The sequence below is a fragment of the Ammospiza nelsoni genome, chromosome 5, assembly GCF_027579445.1.
Source record: "Ammospiza nelsoni isolate bAmmNel1 chromosome 5, bAmmNel1.pri, whole genome shotgun sequence".
NCBI lineage: Eukaryota > Metazoa > Chordata > Aves > Passeriformes > Passerellidae > Ammospiza > Ammospiza nelsoni.
The window spans coordinates 50,710,388-50,737,435 of record NC_080637.1 but is presented as its reverse complement, the minus strand read 5'-3'; the positions used below and the strand labels follow the sequence as shown (position 1 = coordinate 50,737,435).

At 56.8% G+C, this 27,048-nt stretch overlaps 3 protein-coding genes across 3 annotated transcripts; all 3 read left to right on the top strand.

Moving 5' to 3' along the window:
• Nucleotides 1-1,017: 1,017 nt before the first annotated feature.
• GGA1 (golgi associated, gamma adaptin ear containing, ARF binding protein 1) lies at nucleotides 1,018-11,324 on the top strand. The gene is made up of 17 exons (XM_059472436.1): nucleotides 1,018-1,156; nucleotides 1,513-1,597; nucleotides 1,897-1,972; nucleotides 2,588-2,686; nucleotides 3,890-4,013; nucleotides 4,482-4,582; nucleotides 5,618-5,698; nucleotides 6,107-6,244; nucleotides 6,392-6,473; nucleotides 6,662-6,769; nucleotides 7,040-7,195; nucleotides 7,953-8,017; nucleotides 8,143-8,321; nucleotides 8,428-8,711; nucleotides 8,924-9,093; nucleotides 9,331-9,441; nucleotides 9,593-11,324. The coding sequence occupies exons 1-17, from the start codon at nucleotides 1,126-1,128 to the stop codon at nucleotides 9,701-9,703; spliced, it is 2,001 nt and encodes a 666-aa protein (XP_059328419.1). The 5' UTR covers nucleotides 1,018-1,125; the 3' UTR covers nucleotides 9,704-11,324.
• Nucleotides 11,325-13,181: 1,857 nt separating this feature from the next.
• On the top strand, nucleotides 13,182-23,111 carry SH3BP1 (SH3 domain binding protein 1). Its single transcript, XM_059472501.1, has 18 exons — nucleotides 13,182-13,419; nucleotides 15,168-15,210; nucleotides 16,587-16,691; nucleotides 17,081-17,157; nucleotides 17,437-17,548; nucleotides 17,649-17,725; nucleotides 18,099-18,234; nucleotides 18,869-18,937; nucleotides 19,321-19,411; nucleotides 19,705-19,847; nucleotides 19,944-20,055; nucleotides 20,140-20,221; nucleotides 20,506-20,586; nucleotides 20,694-20,810; nucleotides 21,265-21,356; nucleotides 21,538-21,667; nucleotides 21,832-21,947; nucleotides 22,336-23,111. The coding sequence occupies exons 1-18, from the start codon at nucleotides 13,358-13,360 to the stop codon at nucleotides 22,668-22,670; spliced, it is 1,980 nt and encodes a 659-aa protein (XP_059328484.1). The 5' UTR covers nucleotides 13,182-13,357; the 3' UTR covers nucleotides 22,671-23,111.
• A 908-nt stretch (nucleotides 23,112-24,019) lies between these two features.
• PDXP (pyridoxal phosphatase) lies at nucleotides 24,020-26,362 on the top strand. Its single transcript, XM_059472172.1, has 2 exons — nucleotides 24,020-24,596; nucleotides 24,840-26,362. The coding sequence occupies exons 1-2, from the start codon at nucleotides 24,020-24,022 to the stop codon at nucleotides 25,163-25,165; spliced, it is 903 nt and encodes a 300-aa protein (XP_059328155.1). The 3' UTR covers nucleotides 25,166-26,362.
• The last annotated feature ends 686 nt before the right edge of the window (nucleotides 26,363-27,048 follow it).

Genomic DNA, 27,048 nt, shown 5'->3' with positions numbered 1-27,048 from the left:
ATGGCTATCCATCAGGAAAAGCCATTAGGGGTGACAAGAGGGCAGTTCCCCCGTCAGCCGCGGGATCAGCGCTGTAAATGAGTAACCCAGCCCGGCCGCGGTGCGCTCAGACGCCTGTCTGCACATCAGAGGCCGGAACGCCGAGCTGCGGCTGCACTGTGCTCTTATCGCCGAGGCCCTGGCCCGCCCCGGCCCCAAGCCCGCCGCCCTCAGCGGGCACCCCTCACACAGGCGCCCCCCGAGGTCCCTCGGGATCTGAAAGGCAGGAAAGCGAACTGCCAAAGCAGCGAGTCGGGGAGAAGCCGTGCTGCTCCTGGAGCACAGAGAAAACAGGCGCTGTTAGGTGCCCAGCTGGCTGGCCTGGATCACCAGAGCCACACGGAAAGCGGATATAAACGGAGTTTGTATTCTGGGACAAACGGAGTTTGTTTTCCTGGAACGCTCCAGCGGGTTCTGGAGCATCACCCCCACCCCCGCCCGCTCCACACGCTGCTCGGCCAGGCAGAAGGGCCAGGCCAGGCGCTGGCCAGAAGATCAGCTGCTATTTACAGTACAGTGCATGGAACGGCACTTGCTACCATTTATATTTATATTTATTACTGGCCGACACCCGACCCCGGCTGGACTGCCGGGCCTCGGCGGGCGCGCAGCGCGCATGCGCGGCCCCGGCGGGCCCGTGTCCTTTTAAAGGACACCGCTGGCTGCCCGCCGGAAGTGCCCGTTCTCCATGCCGGAAGTGGCTTCACCTGCCAGTAACATGGCTTCTTCCGGGAGGGGCCGGCTCGCCCGGTTTCCGCGCGGCGCTGCTTTCCGGCGCTCCGCCCCGCGCCCGCTTGCCCTCTGTGTCCTTCTCCGGGAGGGCCTTCCGCCTCCCTCCGCTTCCTTCCGCTTCCTTCAGCCTCCCTTCGCCTCCCGCGCCCTTCCCTGCCCTGCGCGGTGAGCTGATGGTGCAGCGGGAGCGCGGGCCGCCAGGGGGCGCGCTGGCAGCGGAGCGGCGCTCCGCGCGGCCGACTTCCGGCTCTCGGTGGCCAGAGCGATCGCGGCTCTCCATGGCGCGGCCGCGCCGGGCCCGGCGGCAGGGCGGCGGAGCGGCGCTGCCCCGCTGAGGAGCCGCGGGCCGCCGACATGGAGCCCGAGACGCTGGAGGCGCGCATCAGTGAGTGCGGCTGCGACCACCGCTGCTCTCCCAGTGGGGCGCGGCGGGCGCGGGGGGCGCAGGGCTGTGAGGGAGGGGGCCTGTGAGGGAGGGGGGCTGCGGGCGCGGTGAGACCCCAGGGCCCAGCCGGAGGCAGGGGTAAGGTGGGCCAGCAGGGAGGAGGGAGCCACAGTTGGTGCACAGGGCTGCCGTGGGAAGGGGCGAGTGGACGCGAGTGTGTTTCTCCTCCCACGCCGTCCCCTGCTGCTGCTGCACCCGCTGGAGTTGGCAGGGAGGGAGTGGCATCAATGATGTCCTTCCACACAGTAGGAGCCTGTTGGGTTTTTCTTCTCACCGTCCCCTCCTCCTGCCCGCAGACAAAGCCACAAACCCCCTGAACAAGGACCTGGACTGGGATGGTATCAATGCGTTCTGTGAGCAGCTCAATAAGGAGCTGGAGGGGTAAGTGCTTTGTCCTTTCCCCAGGCTTCTCCAGGTCACAGGCCTGGTTATGATTTCCCACCCAGCAAAATCCAGTGGGATTGCCCCAAAAGCTGAATAGGCATGAAGGCCCTTGAGGTGGGGGTAGGTGGGGGATCCACTAATGGAAGGTTTCCTCCGGATTTTGAGGTGTCTTAGTGCCTTATCAGCATCTTCAGCTTGCAACATGCTTTTCAGCTCTGGATTTGCAGACAGAAATGCAGGTACCAGACATTTTGTCAATAACCGGCGAGCTTTTCTTTTCCCCTCACTCCTTCCAGTCCTCCACTTGCCACCCGGCTTCTTGCCCACAAGATCCAGTCTCCACAGGAATGGGAAGCTATCCAGGCCCTCACGGTAAGGGCATCTGCAGGCTGGTAGAACTAGATGGAGGGGCAGGGTGTGGAGATGCTCCAGCTTGACTGGAGAAGCACGGGAACCTTTGAATTCCCTCTGAGAAAGCCCTAGAGCACCTGGGCCCTTGGGTGGGAGAGGGACTGAAGGTGGTTCCACAAGTCAGGAGAGGTTACTTGGAAAGGTTTTGTTCCTAGAAGGATCATAGCCTGTTGAAGTTGAATAGGAAGCTTTTTGGCTTTTGTTGTGGTGGCCTTGGCAGTGCTGTGTTAATGGTTGGACTGTATGATCTTGATGATACTTTCCAACCTAAAGGATTCAATGATTCTTAATCATGTTGTGGATCCCTACTTTGAAACCCTGGTGTTTGTGACCTCTCTAAGGGTAACCCTTTGGTTGGGCTGTTCAGTCATCTCTGTAAAAACTGGCCCCAAAGATGGGAATCTTTCTTCCCTGAGGGAGGGTGCTTGAGCACCCGGGAGGGAGCAGAGGATGTCCCTTTGTGCTGCTGTGACAGTAGCCACATGCTCTGTACCTGGTGAGGGGCAAGCAGGAAGGAGCAGGCTCCTGACCCTGCTGCTGGCCCCATGCTGGGACTCACGTGGCTGCTGTCCCCAGGTGCTGGAGTCGTGCATGAAGAGCTGTGGCAAACGCTTCCACGATGAGGTGGGCAAGTTCCGCTTCCTCAACGAGCTCATCAAGGTGGTGTCCCCTAAGGTGGGTCTCATGGCATTGTGCTGGAAGGGAATGCTGCCTGGTGGCAGGAGGACTTTGGGAAAAAGTGGTGGCTGAGAAAAAAGGTCAGACACCCACTGGGATGTGTGTGAAATAGGACAGTGTTAGTAGGAGATCTAGTCCTTGTTTCCTGGTGAGTTTTCTGGTGGGAAGTGAGTTTTCACCCCGCTGTTCCAGGCTGATTCTTGTTGTAGGAAGCTGAGCACCAACTGGACATGGTGCAGCCAGCACTTGTGAGACAGCTGAGCTCATGTGCGTGCCTGGAGTCACCTTCCCTGCATCCCTGTAGGGCTCTGTCTGTGCTGCATGTGCTCAGGAACATCCCCCAGCTGCGACAGGACCATGTCTCTTTGGGGTGTCCCAACCTGACTGAGACACTCTTGGAGGGCAAGCCCAGGCTTGGTCAGGGGTGTTCTGGTGAGTCCATCTGAAGGACCAAGTCAGTACCTGCTCCTGTGCTGATGCTGCTGTTCCTGCAGCAGAGCAAGCTGTGCGGGCTCCCCTGCTTCAGTCAAGGCAGTGAACACCAGCAAGCGTAGAGTTAAGGGAACCCAGGCTAAATATGACTAAGGAAAACCTTTGTCTGCCAGTCACAGCTTGTGATCTGTGATGATGAATAGCCCCAGACAGTGACAGCAGCATCCTAAAGTTCTCCTGCTTGGCACCCTAGAGTATGTTCTCTGCCTTAAGCCACTTGTTTCTGGTGGCACATGCACTGTTTGTACCACCAGTGCTCCCATCAGACCCATGTGAGAAGGCTGAAGGATGATTGCATGGCGCCTGCTGCGTGCTGCTCAGCTGGGCTCACCTTGCTCAGGGCCCTACCTCTGAGACCATTACCCACACCCCTCTCCCAGAGGGCTGCCTTGCTGAGCAGCTTCTTTTCACAGGACCCTTCCCTTCACAAGGTGACAGGAGACCTGCCTGAGCCTTCCCACCTGTCCCTGTGTGCCACTGAGGAGCTGCTGCTGCAGCATTTCTCACACCTCTTGTTTTTCCTGTGATGGAAACCAGGCACAGCATAGCATGTGTTGCAAGGCCCTCGTGAGCTTTCCTGCCTGCTTCCTCTTTCCTCCTTGTGCCATTGGGAACAGTCTCACTTCTCCTGGGAGGGCGAGGAGAGGAACAGGCCAGATTTGCAACAGCTCAGATCAGCTTCACACCTCCTCTTTTCTCTTCCTCTAGTATCTTGGCAGCCGGACATCAGAGAAAGTGAAGTCAAAGATCCTGGAGCTCATGTACAGCTGGACATTAGGGCTGCCTCATGAGGTGAAGATTACTGAAGCCTACCAGATGCTGAAGAAACAAGGTGAGAGGCAGTGGTCTGGAAGGGGCAGTGGACAGAAGGTTTTGCCCACCTTCATTTTTTGTCTGGGAGAAATCTGAAACAAGCTCTCCCTTCCCTCTGCCCAGACCCAGGGCATTCATCAGTCTGACTCAGCACCAGGGTCAGGAGACAGAGCAGGTGCCTTGGAGCTCCTGGCTGAGCAGAGGGAGTTGCTGGGTTGGAGGGCTCATCTGCTTGCTCACGTGGGAGATGGGGCACTGGAAAGGTCTGGGGCTGAAGGGCTGCAAGTACTTCAGCAGTATAGACTGGAATTTTCTAAGCAAGGATATTTATGGGGAATGGAAACACAATCCAGGATCTTGTGTAACAGGAGCTAACCCACACACCCTCAGTCCCAGCTGGATTTGGTGGGCCATTAGGGAAAAAAGACCTGAGTGGCAGTGCCATCCCTGTGTGGGTGAGTCCTCCTGATCTCTCCTTCTACTGCAGGGATTGTGAAGTGTGACCCCAAACTTCCTGATGACGCTCCTTTTCCACCGCCTCCTCCTCGACCCAAGAACATCATCTTTGATGATGAAGAAAAATCCAAGGTAAGGGCTCTGTGCAAGGAGAGGGACAGTAGGCATCATCTTCCTGCTCCAGCACCTTATGTCCCCCTGATATGGGAGAGTCAAAGTCCCTGCTGTCCTTCAGAAAATGCATCACAGGAATGCTGAGGGCCTGTTCCAAAATCATGACAAAGGAAATATCCAGAGGAGTGGGGCATGTGGGTCTGTTTGACCTTTGGAGCACTTAGCTGCAGGATGGTGCAAAGAGTGAGGCACTGACATTGGCCCAAGCAGGTCTGGGGAGGTTTGCTGCTGTGAGCTCTCTAGACTTTGGAGTTATCTGGCCATGAGGTTTAAATCTCAGCCCCAGATGCTGCTGCTGTTATCTCTTCCCCACCCCCAGCACTGCAATCTGCTTATTGCCCAACCACTTATAGCCACCTGGACCCATCCTGTGTTGTCTTTCCATCAGAATTGTGTCACCACTCAGGCAAACCTCTGCACTATCACATTTAAGCAAGTACTGGGCTCCTCTGGGTCTAGTTCTACAGCAGGAGTGTGATGCCAGTTTGCGGTAAGAGATATAGTCTGCCTCCATGGGTCACGGTCTGAAAATGAGGATTTGAAGATGAGCAGTTCACTGACTGTGGAGAGGAAGTGGGAGCTCTCTCTCACCACCAGCAAAGAGGCATGTGAACAAGTCCAAGTAGGAGTCCATTACAATGCCACGGCAATTCTTGCATAAACCAGGCTCTCTTCCTGTCTCAGTGCTGCTGCACTCCAGACTCTCCATGGTGGGTAATGGGCAGGCCAGAGCAGGTTTTGAATGCAGGGGATCTTCAGGGAAAGACCTAGCTTGCATAACCAGAACTACAAGAGGAAAAGCCAAGCCAGTTGTACTTCTCTCCCTGGTCTCTGATAGCCCACAGGCTCCTGTGGCTGGGCTTTCTAAATGATTAGAGTTGTCCACTGCCAGATACAGGTTTGGGATGGGGACAGCTCTTGGCTCTAGTGATGCAAGAGTGACTCTGGCTGCCATCCCTCAGCTTGAGCTCAGGAGTCCCTTCTCTTTTGCAGACACTGGCTCGCCTCCTGAAAAGTTCCCATCCTGAGGATCTCCGGGCTGCCAACAAGCTCATCAAGGAGATGGTTCAGGAGGTGTGACTGGGGAAGAAGGGAGCTGGGGGGTCATGGTCTGGGTGATGATGGCTGGCACCAAAGGAAGACTGGCTTTGTGACCTCATGACCTCAAGGCATATGGAGCTTCTGCCCAAAATTTGGGTGCAGCAGCTGTGAAAGAGTCCTTGTGTGAGTTCTGCCATCCCCTGGCTGCTTGGGGGAATGGCTCTGAGTGCATTCTGTGGCCCAAGCCCTGCTGCAGCACAAGATCCACAGCAATTCCATCCCTGTGTGGCATGTTCCTGCCCTGAGATGACCTGGAGTTTTCCACTGGAGTGGGAGCTGTTGTGAGGGCAGTGTTGCTGGGCTTTAGTCCAGGCTGGCTGGTTGGCCTGGCCTTCCTCCTCTCCAGGTGAGGACATCCTTCCCCATGTGCTTCCCCTCCAGGACCAGAAGCGCATGGAGAAGATCTCCAAGAGGGTGAACGCCATTGAGGAGGTGAACAACAACGTGAAGCTGCTGACAGAGATGGTGACAAGCTACAGCAAGGGGGAGACAACGGAAAGCAATGAGGACCTAATGAAGGTGAGGAAAGGCAATCCCAGAATCATCCTTGGGCTTAGCAGAAATGGGTGACCCTTATCCCCTCATCCTCCTGCCTATTTTGCACACCCAGCTGAGCATCCTGCTGCTCAGGATGCTCACCTCATGACTGTTTCTCTGCTGCCCCAGGAGCTGTATCAGCGCTGTGAGCGCATGAGGCCCATGCTTTTCCGGCTCGCCAGTGACACAGAAGACAATGATGAAGCTCTAGGTAAACATGTCTGACCTTTCTCCTTCCTGCTGAGCCTGCCCTGGAGGTGTCAGTGTACCCTGGTGCAGCCTGCAGCAGCAATGGTGGAAATGCTCTCTGCAGTGGTTTTGTTTGCAGCAACTTGGGCCTTGCTTGGGAGAAACAGACAGACTTAGGGTATAAGAGTTACTCTCTTCGCTTGTTTTCAGCGGAGATTCTGCAAGCCAATGACAATCTGACCCAGGTGATCAATCTCTACAAGCAGCTTGTACGGGGAGAAGAGATCAATGGGGAGACGGTGGCCAGTCCCCTTCGAGGTGAGGAGACTTGAAGAATGGGGACAGGAAGGTCAAGCAGAGGGACCCTGTTGCTGGTTTCTTGCAGAGTAAGAGAGGACTGAGAGAAGTGGAAAGGGGAAACCTGCAGGAGCTTAGAGTGGGGCTGGTGAGATAAGGAAATGGCTTGTGGATGTGCATGAAGAAGGGGAACTGGAAGGGAGAGCAGCGGGTGTGAGGAAGGATGAGAGCAAGGCCTCACCACATTGCATAAGGACTGGACAACGTTTTCAGAGTCTTTTGTTTTTGCAGGCAGCACCTCAGCACTTCTAGATCTGTCTGGCCTGGAGCTTCCAGCAACAGGCCCTTCCTACCCAGCCTTGCCCACCCTTTCAGGTGGCTCAGCAGTCCCTGTGCCTGACCAAGCTGGCTCTGTCTCCTTGCTGGATGATGAACTTATGTCTTTAGGTGAGAAATCCAGAGCAAAAGTTCCTCGTTCTTTGACTCTAGATAGTTCTTCTTTGGCAGGAACATGAATAAGAGAGAGCTCTGGTAGAAATGAATAATGAAAGACAAAGAGGTTCTTTCATTTAGTGTGAGGGAGAGGAGGGAAGGACTCTGCTACAATTCTGAACTTCAGTCCCATTGTGTTTTCCTGGCTAGTCAGAGAGAGCCTGTAGGGATGTGCCCACTGATTTGCTCTGGGTAAACTGACCTGGCAGGTAAATCAAGAGTGATGCAATGGCCATCCCCAGATGGGATCACAAGGGTGGGTCACCCCCAGCTCCTCGTGTTTTCTGCTTGCTTTTGAAGTCATGAACTGACAACAGATGCATGGGACTTCCAGAACTGTTGACATGAAATCATGTAAAGTGTCACTCCTAGAATGCTCTAGAGTCCTGCTTTGCACAACAAAAGTGTCTGTTTCCTAAGTCAAGTGTTTTTGAGTACAACAGCATCAAGTAGACAACATGGTCAGTCAGATTGGTCAGCTCAGTAGCAGTCATTTTTCTGTTGATTGCAGTGAGACATGAACTATAAATGAAGCTATCTGGACAGAAAAAAGCCTGTCACCCTCCTGGCTCTCCCCCACGTAAGGATGGGAGCCAGAGATGGAGACCACATTGGCAGTTCTGCCCTGCTGCTTCTGTGTCTTACTCAGGCCATGTTTAATGCTCTTAGTGATTTGGTAGGTAAGCTGAATGTTTGCTTATACTCCTGGCAGGCCTGAATGACCCAGCACCACATCCTGTCCAGGCCAGTGACAGCAGTGGCTGGAACAGCTTCCAGGTAATGCACTGGGAGATAGGGCGGAGGGTGGTAGAAGCCCCCTCAAATGAAGGCAGGGAAACATGCCACAGCTGGTGTTGATATGCAGCCCTGCTTTGGGGCTCTCCTCCGTGCTCTTTTCACAGTCATCAGACAGCAATGAGCTCAATATCACCCCTATCATGGCAACACCACCACTCAAAGCAGATGCTGGTGCATCCTCCCCGAAACCATCTCCTAGCAGCAGTGGCCTGGATGACCTGGACCTCCTGGGCAAGACACTGCTGCAGCAGTCTTTGCCTCCAGAATCTCAACAAGTGCGATGGTAAGCACTAGGTAGTGCAGTCTGGCATCTCTCGCCATTGTTTCCATTTCTGGGTGCTGGACAGCATTTCAGTGCCCTCTTCCACTCAATCTCTCTCCCCCTGTAGGGAGAAGCAGCAGCCACCCCCTCGGCTCACCCTGAGGGATCTGCAGAACAGGAGCAGCTCTGGCACCACAGCCCACAATCCCAGTGCTCTGCCTGTACTCCAGAGTATTTCCCCTAACCCCACGCTGCCTCTGACCTCAGAGCTGCCTGCCGCTGCCACACTTCCAAAAGCTGCCACCACACCAGCAGGAAGTACTGCAGTGCCACCACGGCCTCCTGCCACTGCGCTGCCCCAGGAGATCTCGCTGGCCAACATCACTGTGCCTCTGGAGTCAATCAAACCCAGTGAGCTGGGGAAAAATAGGGGGGCAGGCATGGGGGAATTCAACCCTGCACACATGGAAGGGAAGAATGCGAAGAAACTTCTTGCTTGTTGGATTTTGTGGGATTTTGTGGAGGCTGAAGAGGAATGGTGTCTCTGTCACTAGGATGATGGGGAAGGTTCTCAGGCCAGTTCCCTCCTGGTTGACTGCTGTGTGTCCCTGCCTTTCCCACAGGCAGCATCCTCCCTGTGACAGTGTATGATCAGCATGGCTTCCGTGTCCTCTTCCACTTTGCTAAGGATGCCCTGCCCGAGAGGCCTGACGTACTTGTGGTGGTGATTTCTATGCTGAGCACAGCCCCGCAGCCCATCCGCAATATTGTCTTTCAGTCTGCCGTCCCCAAGGTAAGACAGCTGCTGGGGCTGAGGTCCCAAACTGGGCAAAGCTTTATTCTACTTCTGCGGGAAAACTGGGTGGATGGAGAGAGCTCCCTGGGCATGGGAGCAAATTCTGATGCCTTCAGATCAGCACAATGCTTTTCTCTTTGACTAGGCAGCAAAGCTTCCCAAGTGCAGCAGAGCTTCTGGCTGCCAAGTCATTCTCAGGAATGTGGTCACTCTCTCCTCTCACTCTTTCCCTAGATAATGAAGGTGAAGCTACAGCCTCCCTCAGGCACGGAGCTGCCAGCATTCAATCCCATCGTCCACCCCAGTGCCATCACCCAAGTCCTGCTGCTCGCTAACCCACAGAAGGTAACAGCACTGTCCCTGGGGCATGAACAGGGGCTGGTCTTGGTGCTTAGGTGAAGCCTCACTACCCTATCCCTGTTCCCTCTGCTCAGCAGCATGTGAGATGTGAATGGTTTGTGCCTCACGCCTTTCTTCCTTTTTCTCCCATGTCCAGGAGAAAGTGAGGCTACGGTACAAACTGACCTTCACCATGGGAGAGCAAACCTACAATGAAATTGGGGACGTGGACCAGTTTCCCCCACCAGAATCCTGGGGAAACCTTTAGGGCCACATGTTGCAGGCACTACACTGCAGATTCCTTGGGAAGCCAACCCTGTGGGGCTGGAGCAGCCAGAGGAAATGGGAGGGTGGCTGGGGGCTGGTGCTCACGCTCTGTTCTCCAGATGGCCGGGCAAGGGCCAGAGGGAGCATGCCTCAAGGAGGAGAGCAGAGATGCCAGGAGATGTTAATCTCACAGGACTAGAAGTGGAGTGGAAAGCTTCATGTGTGTGAACAGTTGCCTTCCCTGCTCTTCTGAAGATGACACTCCCTCCCCAGTCTGTCCAGCTTGTCTTCTAACCCTGCTTTCCTGCTTTAGGTGCATAGGGAAACAAGGATGGGGAGCTTTAACAGCCTCAGCCCAGGGCAAGGCCTAGCAAAGGAAGATCCTTTTCCTTGTCTGCTCCCTCCACACTTCTCAGCCCTTCAGCTACTTCGTGCTCTATGGTGCTCTCTCTTGCCCCCTTGCCCCCTCCTTAGAGCTGGGCCCCAGTGATTCCATGTGGTGGGATCACACTGGAGCTGATGAGGAACAGGGCTGAGCAGAGCTTAGGGATCTCTCCAGCACCAGAGAGCAGACAGCTGTCTCTGCTTTGGGGGGGGTCAGGGGGAGTGATCATCACATATCTCTGTCCTAGCTGCTTACAGAGCTGTTGGTGAGAGGTAGGGCCTCAGGGGCTAGGAAGGGTTGCTCTGTGCCTTCCCCGCCCCTTCAGCTGGCGTTCTGAACCCCTATGGCATGGTAGGAACCATTCCCACAGCCTTTATCTATCATAGCAAGCTGTGGGAATGGTGGCCAGAGAGGGGCATGCTCTGGGGGTTAAGACTGCCTGCAGCCTCCTGGCAGATGGGGAGAGGAAGCAGCAGTGAGGCTTCCTTTCCCCAGCTGGGCTGGAGAGCTCGGTGGGGCAGGGGGGTTTTCTCAGCTCTTGAGTGTCCTCTCGCAGAGGGGTGAGTGATGGGCTGGGAGCTGGGGGAGATGGGAGCCCAGCTCATCACCACCAAGCTCTGCACTGGGGCATGGGGGGGTTCAGCTGTGCCTTGTGCACCTTTGCTGCAGCTGAGGGCAGGCCTGGCTCCCTGTGGCAGGGAGGGGGCTCACCCCAGCCGCCTGATCACTGTGACACAAGAGCTGGGATCTGCAGCACCGAGGAGACCGAGGGTAGCACATCCCAAGCAACCCCCAATCCCATGGCACTTAGGACCATGGAAGCTGCTTCCCATCCCTAAGTTGGTTTGGAGAGGGCCTGATCATAAAAAGCAGAGGCAAGCTGTGCTCTGCAGTGGCTTGCCAGAGGTTGAAGGAATCATGTGAGAGATGGAGATGAGCAGGGTGCCTCGCACTCAAGGCTCGGGCAGCGAAGGTGATGTGTCTCAGAGCTGGGCACAGCAGGCAGTAAAGGGGAGGGGGAAGCAAGGTCTTTATGCTGGGATTCTGCTGTCTTCCCTTTCCCGTCTCTTCAGGGTTTTGTATGGGTTTTTCTTTGCAGATCTTGTTTGGTTCTTGAATAGACTTGTATATATTTTCAGTGCAAAATTCTGTAAATGGAAGAAAACAAACATTTAAAACAAGACGCCCGGCGCGAAGAATCTGCTGTATTTATGGGAAATAAAGAGTTCTTTCCTGATCCTCCTCCTCTGTCTTTTGACCCAAGGAATGCATTTTTCCCCTTACTTTTCCTGGACCCCTGAGGAGCTTCTCTGCATCCTGTCCAGCTCAATCCTGCCCCCTCAGTCCTGTAGTTCATCCCTCAGTCGCTCAGGCCCTTGTCACAATGATTTCCCTGCTCCCAAGAGCAGGGTTGGTGGAATTCCCCTGGCAGTTCTCAATTCCTTTTTTGAGAGCAGTGACTTCCAGGCTTTGAACTGGGTGCTGCGCACTTCCCTTGTGCCCCATGGAGAGGCAGTGGGCAGGAATGTGTGCCTGACAGCCCATGGAAAGCAGGGCTTGAGCTCACTCCCATGCCTCACATGACTGCAGCTTCACCACTGCTGGTGGCAGCACTTGGAAGCAGCTCCACGAGGCAGTTTTATTTCAGGAGTACAAAGGGGGATCTCCTCTGACAAGCAGCAGCAGCAGCCCAGGGCTGGGAGCGGCTCTGATACTGCATATAAGAATTCGCCCAGCCCCCCCTTGATGCAGCCAGTGAGGATCTGGGGGGCCTTAGCTGCATGTTTGCAACAGGCGCTTGAAGCTGCCTGTCAGGAGCACCCAGGGCTTGATGGTGGAGGATTAGATGTGCTCTGCCGCAGGTTGAGAACAGCCTGGTGTTTTGGGCAGGGAGACAGTGGTGCTCTGTCACCCCACAACCACTTGAAAACAGCTGCCAGCACCACTTTGCTAGACAGTAACTGGAGACCTGATCCTTGCCAAGAAGCACAGCCTAGCAGCCCTCAAATTTTTGCTCCTTCACCTTCAGGGCACACATGAAGTGGCCCTTCTGCCTCATTTTCTTTTGCTGCTTGCCTCTTCTACCCACAACCTGACCGCTTCTTGTTTTGGCTTGGTTTGCTGCTTCCTTTGCCAGCCATGTAACCCAGCTAACAGCAACCTCTGCCCTCTCTTAGTGCAGGTGAAAAGTCCTATCTGCAGGTAGCCAGAAATAAAGTGAGATAGATACATGTCTCAGAGAGTCAACACCAAAAGTCGTGATGGTGTGGAGTGGATGTTTTTCGACAAAAAGGAGAAAAGAAAAACAAACAAAAAAAAAATTGTATGAGCTCTGGTGCGGCTCTGCAGAGAGCAGGCAGCAGCTGAGCCTGAGAACCGGGAGTTTGCGGTCCCCGTGCAACTGCGGCTGCTGCTGGCCCTGCTCGGAGGAGCTCCTCTGGCGGGGGGAGGGACCAGGCAGCAGCCGCTGGCCGCAACTTTGCGGTAGCTCCGGAGAGCCTCAGCGACGGCAGAGAGGGAAAGCAGCAAGAGGGTGCAGGGGTGGCTTTGCTGCTTGTGCCTTGCTGCTTTTGTCGCAACAAGGCGGTATGTCGCAGGGCAAGAGGGTGGAGCTGCACCCGTGAGCATGGAGAGGTGCCTGAGCAGTGCTGGCAGAGTTGGGTGGCCAGGTAGGGCAGGGTGTACATCCATATGAGCTGCACAGGCAGCTGGCACCGCACGGGCTGCCCCGCGGCACAGCTGCTGGTGGGCACGGGAAGGAAGGAAGGGGAACCACCCCAGCTGAGACACAGCAAGAAACAGCGTGGGCCCTTCACGCGGGCTCGGCAGCGGCATGTGCTTGTCCTGCCTTGCTATGCATATGCTGTAATAAAATTTCCCCTTTAAGGCTGGGCTGAAGTTATTTTTACTTGTGGGCTGGTGACAGGAACACAGAACGGAGCAGGAGCTCTGAACTGTTCTTACCTGATCTGTGGCGGAGGGGCGGACGGAGGAGGAAGGAAGCTCAGAAAAGGAGAGGGAGTGAGAGAACGAAGCTCAAGGGAGGGGAAAAGAAAGCAGGCAGGGCATCCCTAGGGAGGGACTAGGGAGGGGACCAGCTGGGGAAACTGAAAAAGAGGGAACGAGGGAGGGAAGAAGAGGAATAAGGAGGCAGAGGTCCTCTGGGAAAAGCAAAGTGGCTGCAGGCATCCGATGCCAAGCATTACCGAGGGCAGCTGAGCGGGTACAGCCAAGCAGAGCAGCTTTTGTGGTCTCCTCCCGACTCTCAAGATGATGAAAAGACAGTTCAATCGAATGCGCCAGCAGCTGTCCCATCCCAGTGCCACCACCAGGTAAGGACTTCTCCACCAGCAGTACCGGAGGGAGCGGGATGCGTGTCCTGGAGGGCTTGTGCTGGGGCTGTGGCCTGGGAAAAGGGGAAAGGAGGGGGAAACCTTTAGGGTTTAGAGCATCTTCAGCACAAGCTGAAGGGCTTTGTGAAGGCTGCATTGGTGCTGCTCAGCAGTAAATGACCCTCAAGCCCAGCTACCTCTCCCAGGGCCCACATTCCTGCATTCACCAGGAAACAGGACTTTGCCAAGCTTGGCTTTGCCAGGATGTGGGACAGTGGGGCTATGAGGAGGGACCTTCCAGCCACATGCCCCTGGCTATGCAATGACCAGGAGGGGGATTGGGCTGGGACCTGCCCTCCCTGCTGAGTCTGGGGTGCCCCACAGGAGCCAAATGCCCTGCATAGCTCTGGCCAGCCCAGCAGCGTGAGCAGCCCAGAATGCCCTTTGAGGAGAGAACCAGGGGCCCTCGGATGGACCCATGGAGGACTTACAGCTCCACACAAAACCCTCTGTCCCTGTTCTACCTCTGCCATTTCCTTCTTTTTATCTTTGACTTTCCAAAGCTCTCCCCTTGCAAAACCCAGAACTGAAATTACAGGGCTGGGCCCTCCCTGCTCAGCCCCCTCACTCCCTTTCCTACTGCCACCTCTGCAGCACTGGGTGGCTAAGAGGGACCAAGCATGTCCCCTGAACCATTGAGGTCCTTCAGCCAGCCCAGCAAATCAACCACGAGGAAGCAACTCCTATATGCTGGTGGCCTCTTGCTCTCCTCACATTCCCTGGAAGGGAGCATGATGCCCCTTCCCATCCCTCTTCCCTCAAGATTTCATCCATGTCAGATGCATCTCCCTTTTGCTTCATGTCAGGCAGGCAAGCCTCAAGCATGTTGTGAAGTCCAAGAGCAAACTCTTCACCTGCTGAGGAGCCTCTCCTCTATTGACCGTGACCTCACGTGATCTTGCTTGCCTTCAACCAAACCATGTTTCCTGCAGCTCCACATCCTCGTGCCACATTGACTTTGACAGGCAGTGAAAAGAGAGAAATGTGAATGGGGAAAAAGCAGCAGCAGATGGAAATCAAATGGGGTTCCTGGGACATAGCAATGATAGAAGGCTATGAAGCAAGGCTTCGTCTATAGGAGGCATCAGGGAGGCTTTAGGGTCATGTGGCTGGTGGGTTTTGAATTTGGTTTTGAGCAGAACCACAAAAAGCTGGATTTGTGAGGGCATTTCTGGAGGGGCTGGTGTTGGTCTTGGACCCCAGATTGATCACAAGGATACCTTTGCTCCCACACCAGTGGCCCCACTGCTACTGAGTACCCAGGCCTGCAAAGACGTGTGCCAGACTGCAGCATCACTGCCCTGGCTTCACCTTCAGGGGAGAGATGGGGCAGTCAGGGGCAGTAAACATCCTGCTCCTGTTGTGGCCCTGCTAAGCACTCTGACTCCAGAAACACAGGCCACACCTGGACTTTTTGACTGAGGTGCACAGACAGGAAACCCTATCTGATGGGGTGTCCACCAGCCAGCAAAGTTGGCTCCCTTGCCCTGCTCCTGCTGTTCTTGTCCTCCCAGGCTCGTTCTACCCACGGCCTTGTAGGCCTTGTATCTGATGGTCCAGGCTATAGCCTGTGTCTCCTGCTCCCAGGAGCCCAAAGAGAGGCCAGGAGGCACAAGGACCTGCCTTCCCAAAGAAGCTGGGTGGAGGTGACCCCCATTCGCTTATGGTTCCTTCTCCTTCCTCTGCAGAGCCCAAGAAGCAACTGAGCTCCTGTCAGAAGATTTGCTGCAGGTGAGGTGTGGGCTGGGCTGGCAGGCGTGTGTCTGCTTGTGCCTGGGCGTGGAACCTGCCCCGCTCCTGCTGCCATCTGCCCTGCCAGCACGTCCAAGTCATGGGGCTGGGATCTGCCCGCGTGCCAGAGGGTGATTTCAGGACCACAGTGTCAAGGGATTGGCAGGCTCCTGCTACCAGCAAGGGCTTTCCCAGCAGCTCACAGAGGGATGAGTCCTGACCGGGAGTTGTGCTCCCTTTTCACTGGACCAGATGCTCCAAGCTGTGGCAGGAGGCTGGGCAGGTGTCATGGTTTGATACTGCCCAAATGCCATGTACCCACAAAAGTTGCTCACTCATCCTCCCCTGCCACAGTTGGGCTGAGGAAAATTTAATGAAGGCTTCATGAGCTAAGGACCAGGAGAAAACACTCCAAGGGCAAAACAGGCTTGACTTAGAGATACAAAGTGAATTTATTGCTAACAAAATCAGAGGAGGATAATGAGCAGTAAAATAAGCCCTTGAAAACACCTTTTCTTCCCCCAATCCTTCCCTCCTTCCCACTGACAGTGCAGGGGACAGGGTGTGGGGATTTTGGTCCGTTCATCACCCGAGATATTCTTCCCCTGCTGAGGGAGAGGAGTCCCTCCGCTGCTCTGGTGCACCACAGGAGACCTCTGTGAACTTCTCCAGCCTGGCTCCAAATCTCATGAGCAGCAGTCCTCCCAAAACTGCTGCAGCATGGGTCACTCTTCCACGGGGTGCAGTCCTCCAAGGACAGGCTGCTCCAGTCTGGAAGCAGGGGCCCTCTCTCCAGTGGGTCTCCCACTGGATCACAGCCTCCTCCCGCTCCAGTGTCAGCACCTCCCCCGTGGGCTGTGGGTGGATCTCTGTCCCTGTGTGGATCCCCATGGCTGCAGGGGCACTGCTGCTTCACCATGGTCTCACCATGGCCTGCAGAGGAATCTCAGCTCCAGTGCCTGGAGCACCTCCTGCCCCTCCTTCTCCACTGGCCTTGGTGTCTCCATGTTGTTTCCCTCACAGGTTCTCACCTGCTTCTCTTCTCTGGCTAGGAAAAAAATGTGTCCCCACTTTGTTGTGATTTTCTTCTCAAACATGTTTTCACAGAGGCATTCCCACTATCTCTGATTGGCCCAGGCTTGGCCAGCAGCATGTCCACCTTCAGAGCTGTCAGGGATTGGCTCTGCTGGACATGGTGGAAGCTTCTGGCAGCTTCTCACAGAAGCCACCTCCATGGCTCCCCCTGCTACCCAAAACCAGCCCATGCAAAACCAGCACAGCAGGCCATCCTCACCCAGAGCAGGGTAGTGGGGAAATGGCCTCGAGGTGCCATGGCTGACAAAATGGCTTCCCCAGTCCCACTTTTCTGCCTGCAGATTGAGCAGAGGATTGAGCCAGCCAAGCGAGCAGCTCACAGTGTGTCCAAGAGGCTCCAAGCCTGCCTGCAGGGACAGTGTGGCTCCGAGATGGACAAGCGAGTGGTGAGAAAAATCTTCCCACGCAGCCTGTGCTCACCCCAGCTCTGTCCCTTGCCAAAAACAGGGATGCCAGGCCCCTGCTTTGCCAGCTTTGCTGAAGGGTGGCTCAAAGCTATGCCAAGCCCAGGTCCCATTGTCAGCAGTGACCTCCAGCCTTCAGCTCTGCCTGGGATGAGCAGAGCAGGGCAACCCCTTCAATCATCACTAGTTTAGGACACTCCTGAGAGACAGCGTCTTTGCATTGAATAACCCTCCAAAGCCCTTGCTGTCTATGTTCCTTCCCAAACCCCCATGAACTCTGGCACCCATGGTGCCCTGTGGTGGGGAGCACCACATTGTGGCCAGGCACAGTGGTGTCACCACTCCTCTCCCAAATCCTTGGCTCTGTGCAGAAGAAGCTGCCCTTGATGGCTCTGTCCATGGCGATGGCTGAGAGCTTCAAGGAACTGGACACAGAATCTAGCCTTGGGTAAGTACTGGTGGGAAAAAGTGCCAGGGTGACCCCAAAAGATGCCAGATCCTGGTGGTGACACTGTCTTGGCTCAGGGTCTGCCATGGCTCAAACCATGTCCCAGAGCAAGCACTGGTGTTGCACTGGGAGAAGGGACAGCCAGAACCTTCAGCCTGCAATTGCAGAGCAGGGCTGGGGGCTGGCTCAGGGTCCCCCATGGGTACAGGGACAGGGGGATGTTGGGTCAGACAGGGGCATGGCTCCAGCCTGCAGTCATTGCATCTCTGTCCCACACAGGAAAGCCCTGGAGATGGGTTGCTGCATACAGAGCTCACTGGCCAAAATCGTGGCTGAGTTCGAGATTGACCTGGAGCACTACGTCCTGCAGCCACTCAACAAGCTCAGTGAGGTAGTCCTGGCTGCTCTACTGGCTCCACTTTCCAATCCTTCCACCACTCCCTCCTGTGTCCCCAGACCTCCCCCGCTCACTCTGGCCCTCTCTCCCCCAGGAGGAGCTCCCCACCATCCTGAAGCGCAAGAAGACCCTCCAGAAGTTGATTTCTGACTGGAACACAATCAAGAGCCGGTATGGGTCACACTGCAATCCTGAGGCCCAGGGCATGCCCAGCACAGCCCCCAGACAGGTTGGGGAGAGAGGAGGATAACTGCCCTGGAGACTCAATTTCCAATAGCTCTTCAGGAGCACCCAGCTAGCTCCTCTGTAGGTGCATCCTGCTCTGGGCTCACATGCTGATTCTAGCACCAGAGAGAAGGGCAGCTCTGCTGCTAAAGGCAGTAAAGTGCCCTGGTGGTGCTTGGGACACTGAGATCACCTCATTCTAGTTCTTGCCAGGGGTAGCCCTTGCCATGCCACATTTCTCTGAAAGTCTGCACACCAGTTCTACCCAACATTCCTGGCACTGAGACCATAAATGCACCTCTTCTTTCCCACCCCAAAGGCTGAACCAAGCTGCCAAGAGTTCCAGTAACAGCACTGGGGCTGGTGCTGGCCCGGGGGCATCTTGTGCTGCCACCAAACTGGAGATCTTGAAGGAAGAAGAGGAGGAGGTGAAGAGGAAGGTGGAGCAGTGCAAGGTCAGAGGCTCACTTGCTCTCCCCCATGGATCAGCTCCAGGGCTGCAGACCTGCTCCCCTCCACTAGTCTTGCCTGAGGTGACCCCATGCTGGGATGGACTGCAGCCAGCCAGCATGTCCTGCCCTCTGAAAGCAAATGGGGCCCTCAAGCAGAAACAGGGAGATGGCCCAAGCCCGGGGAAGAAAAAGAGTAAAGGAATTCAAAGTGCAAGCTGCTGCAGAGAGGAGGGGCCAGGGGCAAAATCAGGGAGCATATGGGGTCCATTCAGGGTGGAAAACAGCTGAGCTAGGATCTGTCATGGGTGGCAGGGAAGTTTCACATCAGCTTTCTCCACTTCTGCCCCATGTCTCTGAAAAGCCCAGCACCTCGTCTGGCTGAGCTCATGAGCTCACTGGAGCTGAAGGTGCAGAGGCCTCTTGTTCCTGAGCCACTTGTGCAAGGGCTTTGATCATGGGGCAGGTTGCTGCCACTACCCAAACACAACTATGGGAAGCAAGAAGAAAGCCCCACTCCCCCCAGAGACCCTGTCTAGACCACTCACAGGCCAGATGAAAGGGCGTCATGGAGGTGTCTCCTCTTCCTTGGGTGCCAGAGAGGGGATGGAAAATTGCTCTTCTTTGTCTCCCCTCCTAGGATGAGTACATGGCTGACCTCTACCACTTCTCCACCAAAGAGGACATCTATGCCAGCTACTTCATCAAAGTAAGTCTTCTGTCTCACTTCTCCCCAGTATGTGAATGTCAGCTGCAACGTGTCTGAGCCCAGCCTTGCCCCCATCCACACCAAGTGCCCCCAAGCAGGGCAGGGACAGATCAAAGCATCAGCAGCTGGCCTTGCTCCTGCCACTGCAGGTTAATGCCACCACTAGCACCGAGTGCAAACAAGCAGCTTGTCCTGAAGGTGCCCCTCTCCAATCTGCCCTCTATGCCTCACTACAGACACAGTCCCATAGACCCCGGGGGGGGCTCACCTTGCAGCTCCCTCTTTGTACTGTCTTCATGTGGGTGCAGTGCCCTGGGAATGGGCACCTCTCCAAGAGGGGCTGGTGCCAACTGAATGCCGTTTGCCTGTCCCCTGTCTGGCAGCTATTGGAAGTCCAAGCCCAGTACCACCGGCAGTCACTGGAATCTCTGGACTCAGCTCTAGCAGAGCTGAGGGAAAGCCACAGACAGACAGGTACCCTCTGGCTCTCCGTGCAGCCTGGCAAGGGCTGCAGCTGAGCCTGGGGGATACAAGTATGTCCAGCAAAGCTGGAAAAGGCTAATTTTCCCTCCCTACACCTGCTGCTGCCTACCATGTTGGGCTGGTAGGTTGGGGACGCAGCTTGACACGGGCTGGAGATGCTGCCTGTCCTGCCTCTGCCTGTAGCCAGCCTGGTTCGGCTTGGAGCAGGATGTTGCCATGGCCAAATGCTGAACGGTCCCAGGGATGGCCCATCATCCCTCTTGACATTTTCCTTCCTCTTCCAGAGCCTTCCTTCACAACAGACACGCCAGTGGCAGGGTACTACGGTGTGTCCCTAGAGACACACCTCAAGAGCTTGGGCCGGGAGATTGCGCTTCCCATCGAAGCCTGTGTCATGATGCTGTTGGCTTCCGGCATGAAGGAGGAGGTAGGGAGTGCTCCAGACTCCCTCATCACCTTTCTTCCCCAGATGCACTCCTCCCAAACTCAAAATGCATCCCTTCCCTCTTCATGCCATCCCCAGGGACTCTTCCGGCTGGCAGCAGGTGCCTCAGTGCTGAGGAAGCTGAAGAGCAGCTTGGCCAGTGGCTCCAATGCCCTGGAGGAGTTTTACTCAGACCCCCATGCTGTGGCTGGTGAGGGCCAGCAAGGCACATGACTGGGCAGTCCCTGCCATCCCTCAGCTGCCATCAGCTCCACTGCTCCCCCTCTCCCCCCAGGTGCACTGAAATCCTACCTGCGGGAGCTGCCCCAGCCTTTGATGACCTTCGAACTCTATGACGAATGGGTCAAAGCAGCCAGGTGGGTCCAGGCACTGGGGTGGAAATCCCTGGCAGGTCTCAGAAAGCCCCCAGTCAACCCTCTCCATCCCTCCTGGCACTTGGAGCAGGGGTGCTCTGTCTCACTTGGGGAGATACAGACACAGAGCCTCCGTGCATGCCTGCCTTCACTGCCCAGTAAAGCAGGACATCTCCATCTGCGGGGCTATGGCCTGCACGGGCAGCCAACACTGCCCTTCCTCCTTGTCCAGTGTCCCCCTGTGCCACAGGGAAAGGCTCCTCTCTGCTCCTCCTTCTCTCTTACAGCCTAAAGGACATTGACAGCCGCCTGCAGAGCCTGCGAGACACCTGCGGCCGCCTGCCCCAGGACAGCTACAACAATCTCAGGTGGTTTGTCAGAACAGGGCTTCTTCAGCCCCAAGCAATCACCAGGGGTAGCCATTTCCTCCTCAAATCTCTTTCTACTAAACCCCTGCCCTCCTTTCACCCCACAGGTATCTGATCAAGTTTTTAGCCAAGCTGGCTGAACACCAGGAGGTGAATAAAATGACCCCCAGCAACATTGCCATTGTGCTGGGCCCAAATCTGCTGTGGTCGCAGCAGAGCACAGGGTAAGGTCTGGTTTGAAGGGGTGAGAGGCAGCTCCCTAGCCCCAGCTGGGGTGCCCTGAAGGCAAAAGCCATGGCAAAGGCTGATCCAGCACTTACAGGCTGGTCTAAAGCACTTAAACCTCTTCCATCCTCAAGTCCTGTCCCTTGGTCCCATGCTCCCCAGGTTGCATGTTCCCTCACCAAGCACATGTGCTCTTAGCCACTCTGCAAGTAGTAAAGGAGGGGACTGAGATCCAAAGCACTTGTGACATGGGTGGCTTTCAACACCACTGGTCTCCAACACCAAACCAGGGTTCCCAGGACAGGATAAAAGCCCATCACCCATGTTGCCGTCGCCCTTGGCTGGGCTGCCTTCCCTTCAGACCCTAACCCCTGCGGAATGAACACAAAAACTCATTTGGGGTTAATACCCCCAAACCCTTTTTCTGATGCCTCCCCCACCCCTGTCTCTCAGAGACCCCATGCAACTGGACTTGGCCTCAGTCTCCTCCATCCAAGTTGTGGTGGAAGCCCTCATCCAGAACGTGGACACTCTCTTCCCTGGAGGTAGGGCCAGGGCATCACTTGGTGGGCCACAGCAGAGAGTGAGAGGGAGTGGAAGGGAAGGGAACATTTCTCCATCTCCAGGACGGGAGAAGCGGGAGGCTGCTCTGGCTCCCTGCTGTGGGGTCATTGCTCTGGGTGGGAAGTGCTTCCTCACAGGATCTCCTCCTTTTTCTTCACCCAGAGGTAGACTTCAATGTCTCGGGCATGTTCATGCCACCCACAAACACCGGACTTTCCAAGGCTGTCCCAGAGGAAGAGCCAACTCCTGCGACCCCTCCAGCCAGCACCCCCACCCTTTTGGATGGAGAGGCGTAAGTCTGATAGCAGCTAGAGGCTCTGGCTGTCCCAGCTCTCCCATGCCCTCCCTCCATCCCACCCCACACCAGGGCCATACTCTCACAGGTGGCTGCAAGGTGCCTCACAGCCAGGACCACCATGCCCAACCAAAGCCTGACTTGCCTTGTTCTCTGCACAGCACCTCCAGGGACCCTGAGGCCAGGTCCCAGCCCGCATCCCCAGGACTGCCCGGGCCATCTCCTGAAGCAGCAGGGCCACCGGCTCCAGTGATGACTGACAACACCACCCGCAAAGGTTAGGGTGCCCCACATGTTTGGGAAATTACACCCCCCAATGCCACCTCATGTGGTTTAGTCATCATCCTGCTGTTCCCCACACAAGTGGGCACTGGAGATGTCCTTGTGGGAAAGGCCTCTGGCCAGGGCAGCATGCCCACAATCCAGCCAAGATGGGGCCATGGGATGGATGAAGTACGTCCTCCAGTGTTGGGTTGAACACCTCCAGTAAAGAGGTGTCAAAGCTTTGTGAAGGGAAGAGGGAAAGGCCCCCAGAAAAGTTGGTGTGCGTCTTCAGGACAGGAGCTGGGCAAGGGGCAATTTTTCCGGCCAGCTGCCTGCAGCCCCGGCGCCCTTTGGAGAGCCCCGGTGGCGAGGAGCCCAGCCCACCTCAGCTTTCTTTCCAGGCAAACGCCCAGCTCCGGCCCGGCCCGCAGTGCCCCCGCCGCCCGTGGCGCAGCCCCGGGGCACGGCCCCTGCCCGGGCCGCCAGCCCCAAAGCCCTGCCGCGCCGCACCGCGCCCGGCCGGGCCCCCGCCGTGCCGCCGCCACTCCCGCCGCAGCCGGCGCCCCGCCACAGCCGAGACGATGCCCCACCGGCCCGCAGGCCTTCCTCTGCTGAGGCTGACACAGCGGCTGCCGGGGACTGTGTGCCAGGAACCACAGAGGAGGGGCAGCCACTGCCTGCAGGAGGAAGCCCCCTGGCCACATCGGCCCCAGAAGGACAGCCCACAGAGAACTGAACAGGGTGAGAGGCATGGAGGAATCACAGGTTAGGGAGATGGGATCTGGCACCTCTCTGGGACCCAGCAGACACTGTGGAAATGCCAGGGTGGCCTGAGGGATAGCGTCTCTTGGTGTTCCACCTTGTTCCCTCACACCACCTGGCATAGCTTTGCCGGCCTTCTCTGACTCCCCCATCTCGGTCGCCACCTCCCCACACTACCACGTCCCTGCCAGAGCCCAGCCACCAGATCCCTGCCCAGATCCCCAGCCTGATCCCCACCCTGATCCCCCACTGCAGGCTCAGACACTGCTTGCAGCTCTCGGACAGCTTGGCCCCATGGGGCCATTCACGGATGCTCAGCCATGATCCCAGCCCCGTTTTGCCTTAAAATGCATTGCCCCAGGAACACACAGATGGATATATATAAATACAGATGTATAGAGATATATATAGATATATACACATAGATATATCTATATAGATACGTATATTTGGAGTGCATGTTCTGTTAGGCTGAAGGAGCTGGGGTTGTTCAGCCTGTAGAAAAAGAGGCTCAGGGGTGCCCTGATCACTCTCTACAACACCCTGAAAGGAGGCCGTAGCCACGTGGAGCTCGACCTCTTGTCCCAGGCAGCAAGAGCACATAGTCACAAGCTGCACCAGGGGAGGTTTCGGTGGGACAGTAGGAGGGAACTTTTTCATAGAGTGATTAGACATGGGAATGGGCTGCCCAGGGAGGTGCTGGAGTCACCGTCCCTGGGGGTGTTTAACGCTGGATGTTGCACTCAGTGCCACGCTCTAGTTGACATGGTTCACTCTTAGGCTGGACTCGGTGATGTTAGAAGGCTTTTCCAGCCTAAGTGCCTCTGTTGATATTTTGCCAGAATTTGAGAAGTTGTTGTCAAAGCCGCACGCCGGTGTGAGCAGGGCACACTTGGCAGTCTGAGGTGATGGAGGGTGCAGCCCGTGGGCCCCAGCGGGAAGGGCAGGAGGCGGGACCACGGCGGGCGCCCGGGGCCGTGGAGAGGCGGGCCGGGCCGTAATGGCAGCCGCCCTGCCACAGCCCCGCCGGCCGGCAGGGGGCGCTGCGCGGCTGCGCGGGCACGGCGGGGGGCGCGGGCCGGGCACGGCGGCTCCAGCCAATGGGCAGCGGCCCGGGCCTGTCCCCGCCCTCTCCCAGCCGTGGTCACTTTGGGGCCGGCCCTGGGCCTGGCTCTGCCTCTGGGAGCGTCAGGGCCTCCCATTGGTGGCGGTGGCGCGGCTGGGGGGCTGTGATTGGCTGCGCGGCGGGGCGGGGCGCGGCGGGGGCGGTGATTGGCTGCGCGGCGGGGCGGGGCGGGCTGCGGCTGCGGCGGCGGCGGCAGCATGGCGAGCTGCCGGCGGCTGAGCGGCGCGGGGCTGCGCGAGGTTCTGGGCCCGGCGCAGGGGCTGCTCTTCGACTGCGACGGCGTCCTGTGGGCGGGCGAGCGCGCCGTGCCCGGCGCCCCCGAGCTGCTGGAGCGGCTGCGGCGCAGCGGCAAGGCCGCCCTTTTCGTCAGCAATAACAGCCGCCGCTCGGTGGCCGAGCTGGAGCGGCGTTTCAGCCGTCTCGGCTTCGGCGGCGTGCGCGCCGAGCACGTCTTCAGCTCCGCGCTCTGCTCCGCGCTCTTCCTCCGCCAGCGCCTCCTCGGCGGCGGCGGGAACGGGAGCGGGGCCGGCCGCGTCTTCGTGCTGGGCGGCGAGGGGCTGCGCGGCGAGGTGCGCGACGCCGGGCTGCGCCTGGCGGGCGAGGGCGAGCCGACAGCCGGCGAGCCGGTGCGCGCCGTCCTGGTGGGCTACGACGACCAGTTCACCTTCGCCAAGCTGGCGCAGGCCTGCGGCTACCTGCGCGACCCGCAGTGCCTGCTGGTGGCCACCGACCCCGACCCCTGGCACCCGCTCAGCGACGGCCAGCGCACCCCCGGTGAGCCCGCGCCCCGTCCCGCGCCGCCCCGGGGGGAAGGGGCTGTGGCGGGGGGTGGCCTCGGGTGGGGTTCGCTGTCCCAGGTGAGGGCGAGGCGGTGCCCTGAGCGGCAGGGCCAGCAGGGATGCCCTGGCAGTTCGTGCCAGCTCCCGAAGCGGGGCTGCCAGCATCCCTGTCCTGTGGCGGGGCCCGGGCGCTGAGCTGCCCGCGGCTACTTCTGTTCCTCCTGCTTCTCTCCCGCAGGCACTGGCAGCCTCACCGCCGCAGTGGAGACGGCTTCGGGCCGCAAGGCGCTGGTGGTGGGGAAGCCCAACACGTACATGTTTGATTGCATCGTGGAGCGTTTCGGGGTCGACCCGTCCCGCACGCTCATGGTGGGAGACCGTCTGGAGACAGACATCCTGTTCGGCAAGAACTGCGGCCTGGCCACCATCCTCACCCTGACAGGCGTGTCCCGCCTGGAAGAGGCGCAGGCCTACATGGCCAGCGACAGCGCCGCCGCCAAGGATCTGGTGCCCAACTACTATGTGGACAGTATTGCAGACTTGATACCAGGCCTGGATGAGTAACAGTTTGTACATGTGAGGGCAGAGGGGTCAGTTCCCCATCCCAGATCTCCATCTGTTCCCATTTCTCTCTCACTGCCCTATTCCCTCAATCCCCGGTTTCTTCACATGCCAACATCCTTCTTTGGGGGCAAAATGGGAAGGGGATTGGCAGGAGGGGACAGATTTCAAGTTGTCTCCTTTCTGCTGAGAGCTATCCATGATGGACTGAGTTCTTGTCTCCCTCATTGCCAGCTGCCAGCATCTTTGGAAGAGAGCTGGAGTCCTTGAGGCTGCTGAGGGGAATCAAATCAGTGTCAGTCTCTCCAGGGGTTTGGGACTGGCTGCTTTAGTGTTATTTTTCCCTTGGATAACCAGTGGCAGCTTTTACTGCTGTCCTTTGACTTGTAACTCTTTAATTCTGAGCAGCATCCCTGCAGTCCTTGTGGTAACCCCCTCCTTGCCAGGGGATTGGCTGGCACTGTCACCCACCTCGTGTCTGTCAGTGCCAGGGCATGTGGAAGGAGTGTGCCAGACCTCTGGAATCATGAATGAGAGCATCTCTGCCTCCCACAAGTGAAAGAGAGCATTGCCTCATCTCTCCTCTCCCCTGTTCCTTAGAGAAGTTTCTCCCACTACCCCCCTGCCCCGACCCAGTCAATAACTGTGCCAGTGTCCATCTGAAGGACAGAAGAGACCAGTTTGAGGGTTTTTTCCTGTGCCAAACAGACAAGCTGTGACTGCACAGTGGGTCTGCAGCTGTACCTTCAGAACCCTTTCTGAAGGGGCTTTTGAAGGACAGAGGGCTCCTAGGCCATGACAACACAGCACTAGTGAACTGTATGACTCTCCCTGGCTGCCCCTTCTCAGTTGGATTTTGTCATAGTACAGTGAGAGAAAAGTGCTGATGGGGGTCTGTGCTACAGCTGCCGGTGTGCAGGTGAGATGGTGATGGTGTTGTCACTGCTGTGAATGTGTCACAGTCCTCAGAATCATTCCTTGCTGCTTTGTCTTTCTACGTTTTTTTTAATTTCTTGATCTAATTTATCAAACTTATTTATTGTTCAAATATTGTATTATTTGTATAAATTATGCTGACTGGTTGCACCAAGGGGACAGAATGGAGTGCCTTTGGGCATCCCTTACTGTCCATGTCCCATGTTGATGTTCTTACACTCACTGTGTCTCTGTATATAATAAAGTGTGAGCATAGGCTGGAAATGACCTCTTTATTCACTCATGGTCCCATCAAGATGAAACTGCCCTAGGTATCTTTGAGCCCTCACAGGCGAGGATGTGGCAGGACCTTTCCTCACTCAAGGGGGTGCTGCTGGGTAGACAAGACAGCTGGGTGGTGCCTTTGAGGTGCCCTTTGCTGGATCACTGGTGCCTCAGCACCGCCTGGTGGGGCTGTGATGCAGAGTGCAGGGTCCAGCCAGGTCACCTGGAGCAGTGAGCAGTGCAGGCCTTGCCAGCTGCCTTTGCATTTCACAGGGGACATTGCTGGGAACAGTGACCTCTTGTGCTGCACCTGAAGGCTGCCTCTGCTGGCCAGGTGGGCCCCAATGACCTATGTGGCCCTGCTGGGCTAGGGGTGAGGTGCCACCTCTGTTATGTGCATAGAGGGGCTGAGAACTGCCCAAGCGAGGTTTTACTGTGGCCTTTCTTGACTGTGCTGTGCTTTAAGTGACAGGGAGATGGCTGTGACTGTAGCCCTGGGGTGACCTTAACTGGACTAAATCTTGCCTTGTCCTGGGTTTGTCCATACTCCCAGCCCAGGGAGAAAATGGATTGGGTAAGAGTTGGAAGTGACTCAAATGTGCTTTGCCTCCATTCCCCATACAGGAACCAATCCTCCCCTTTGTCTGCCAGACCCCTTTAACTGCTGTTGATGGGAAGCAGGCATC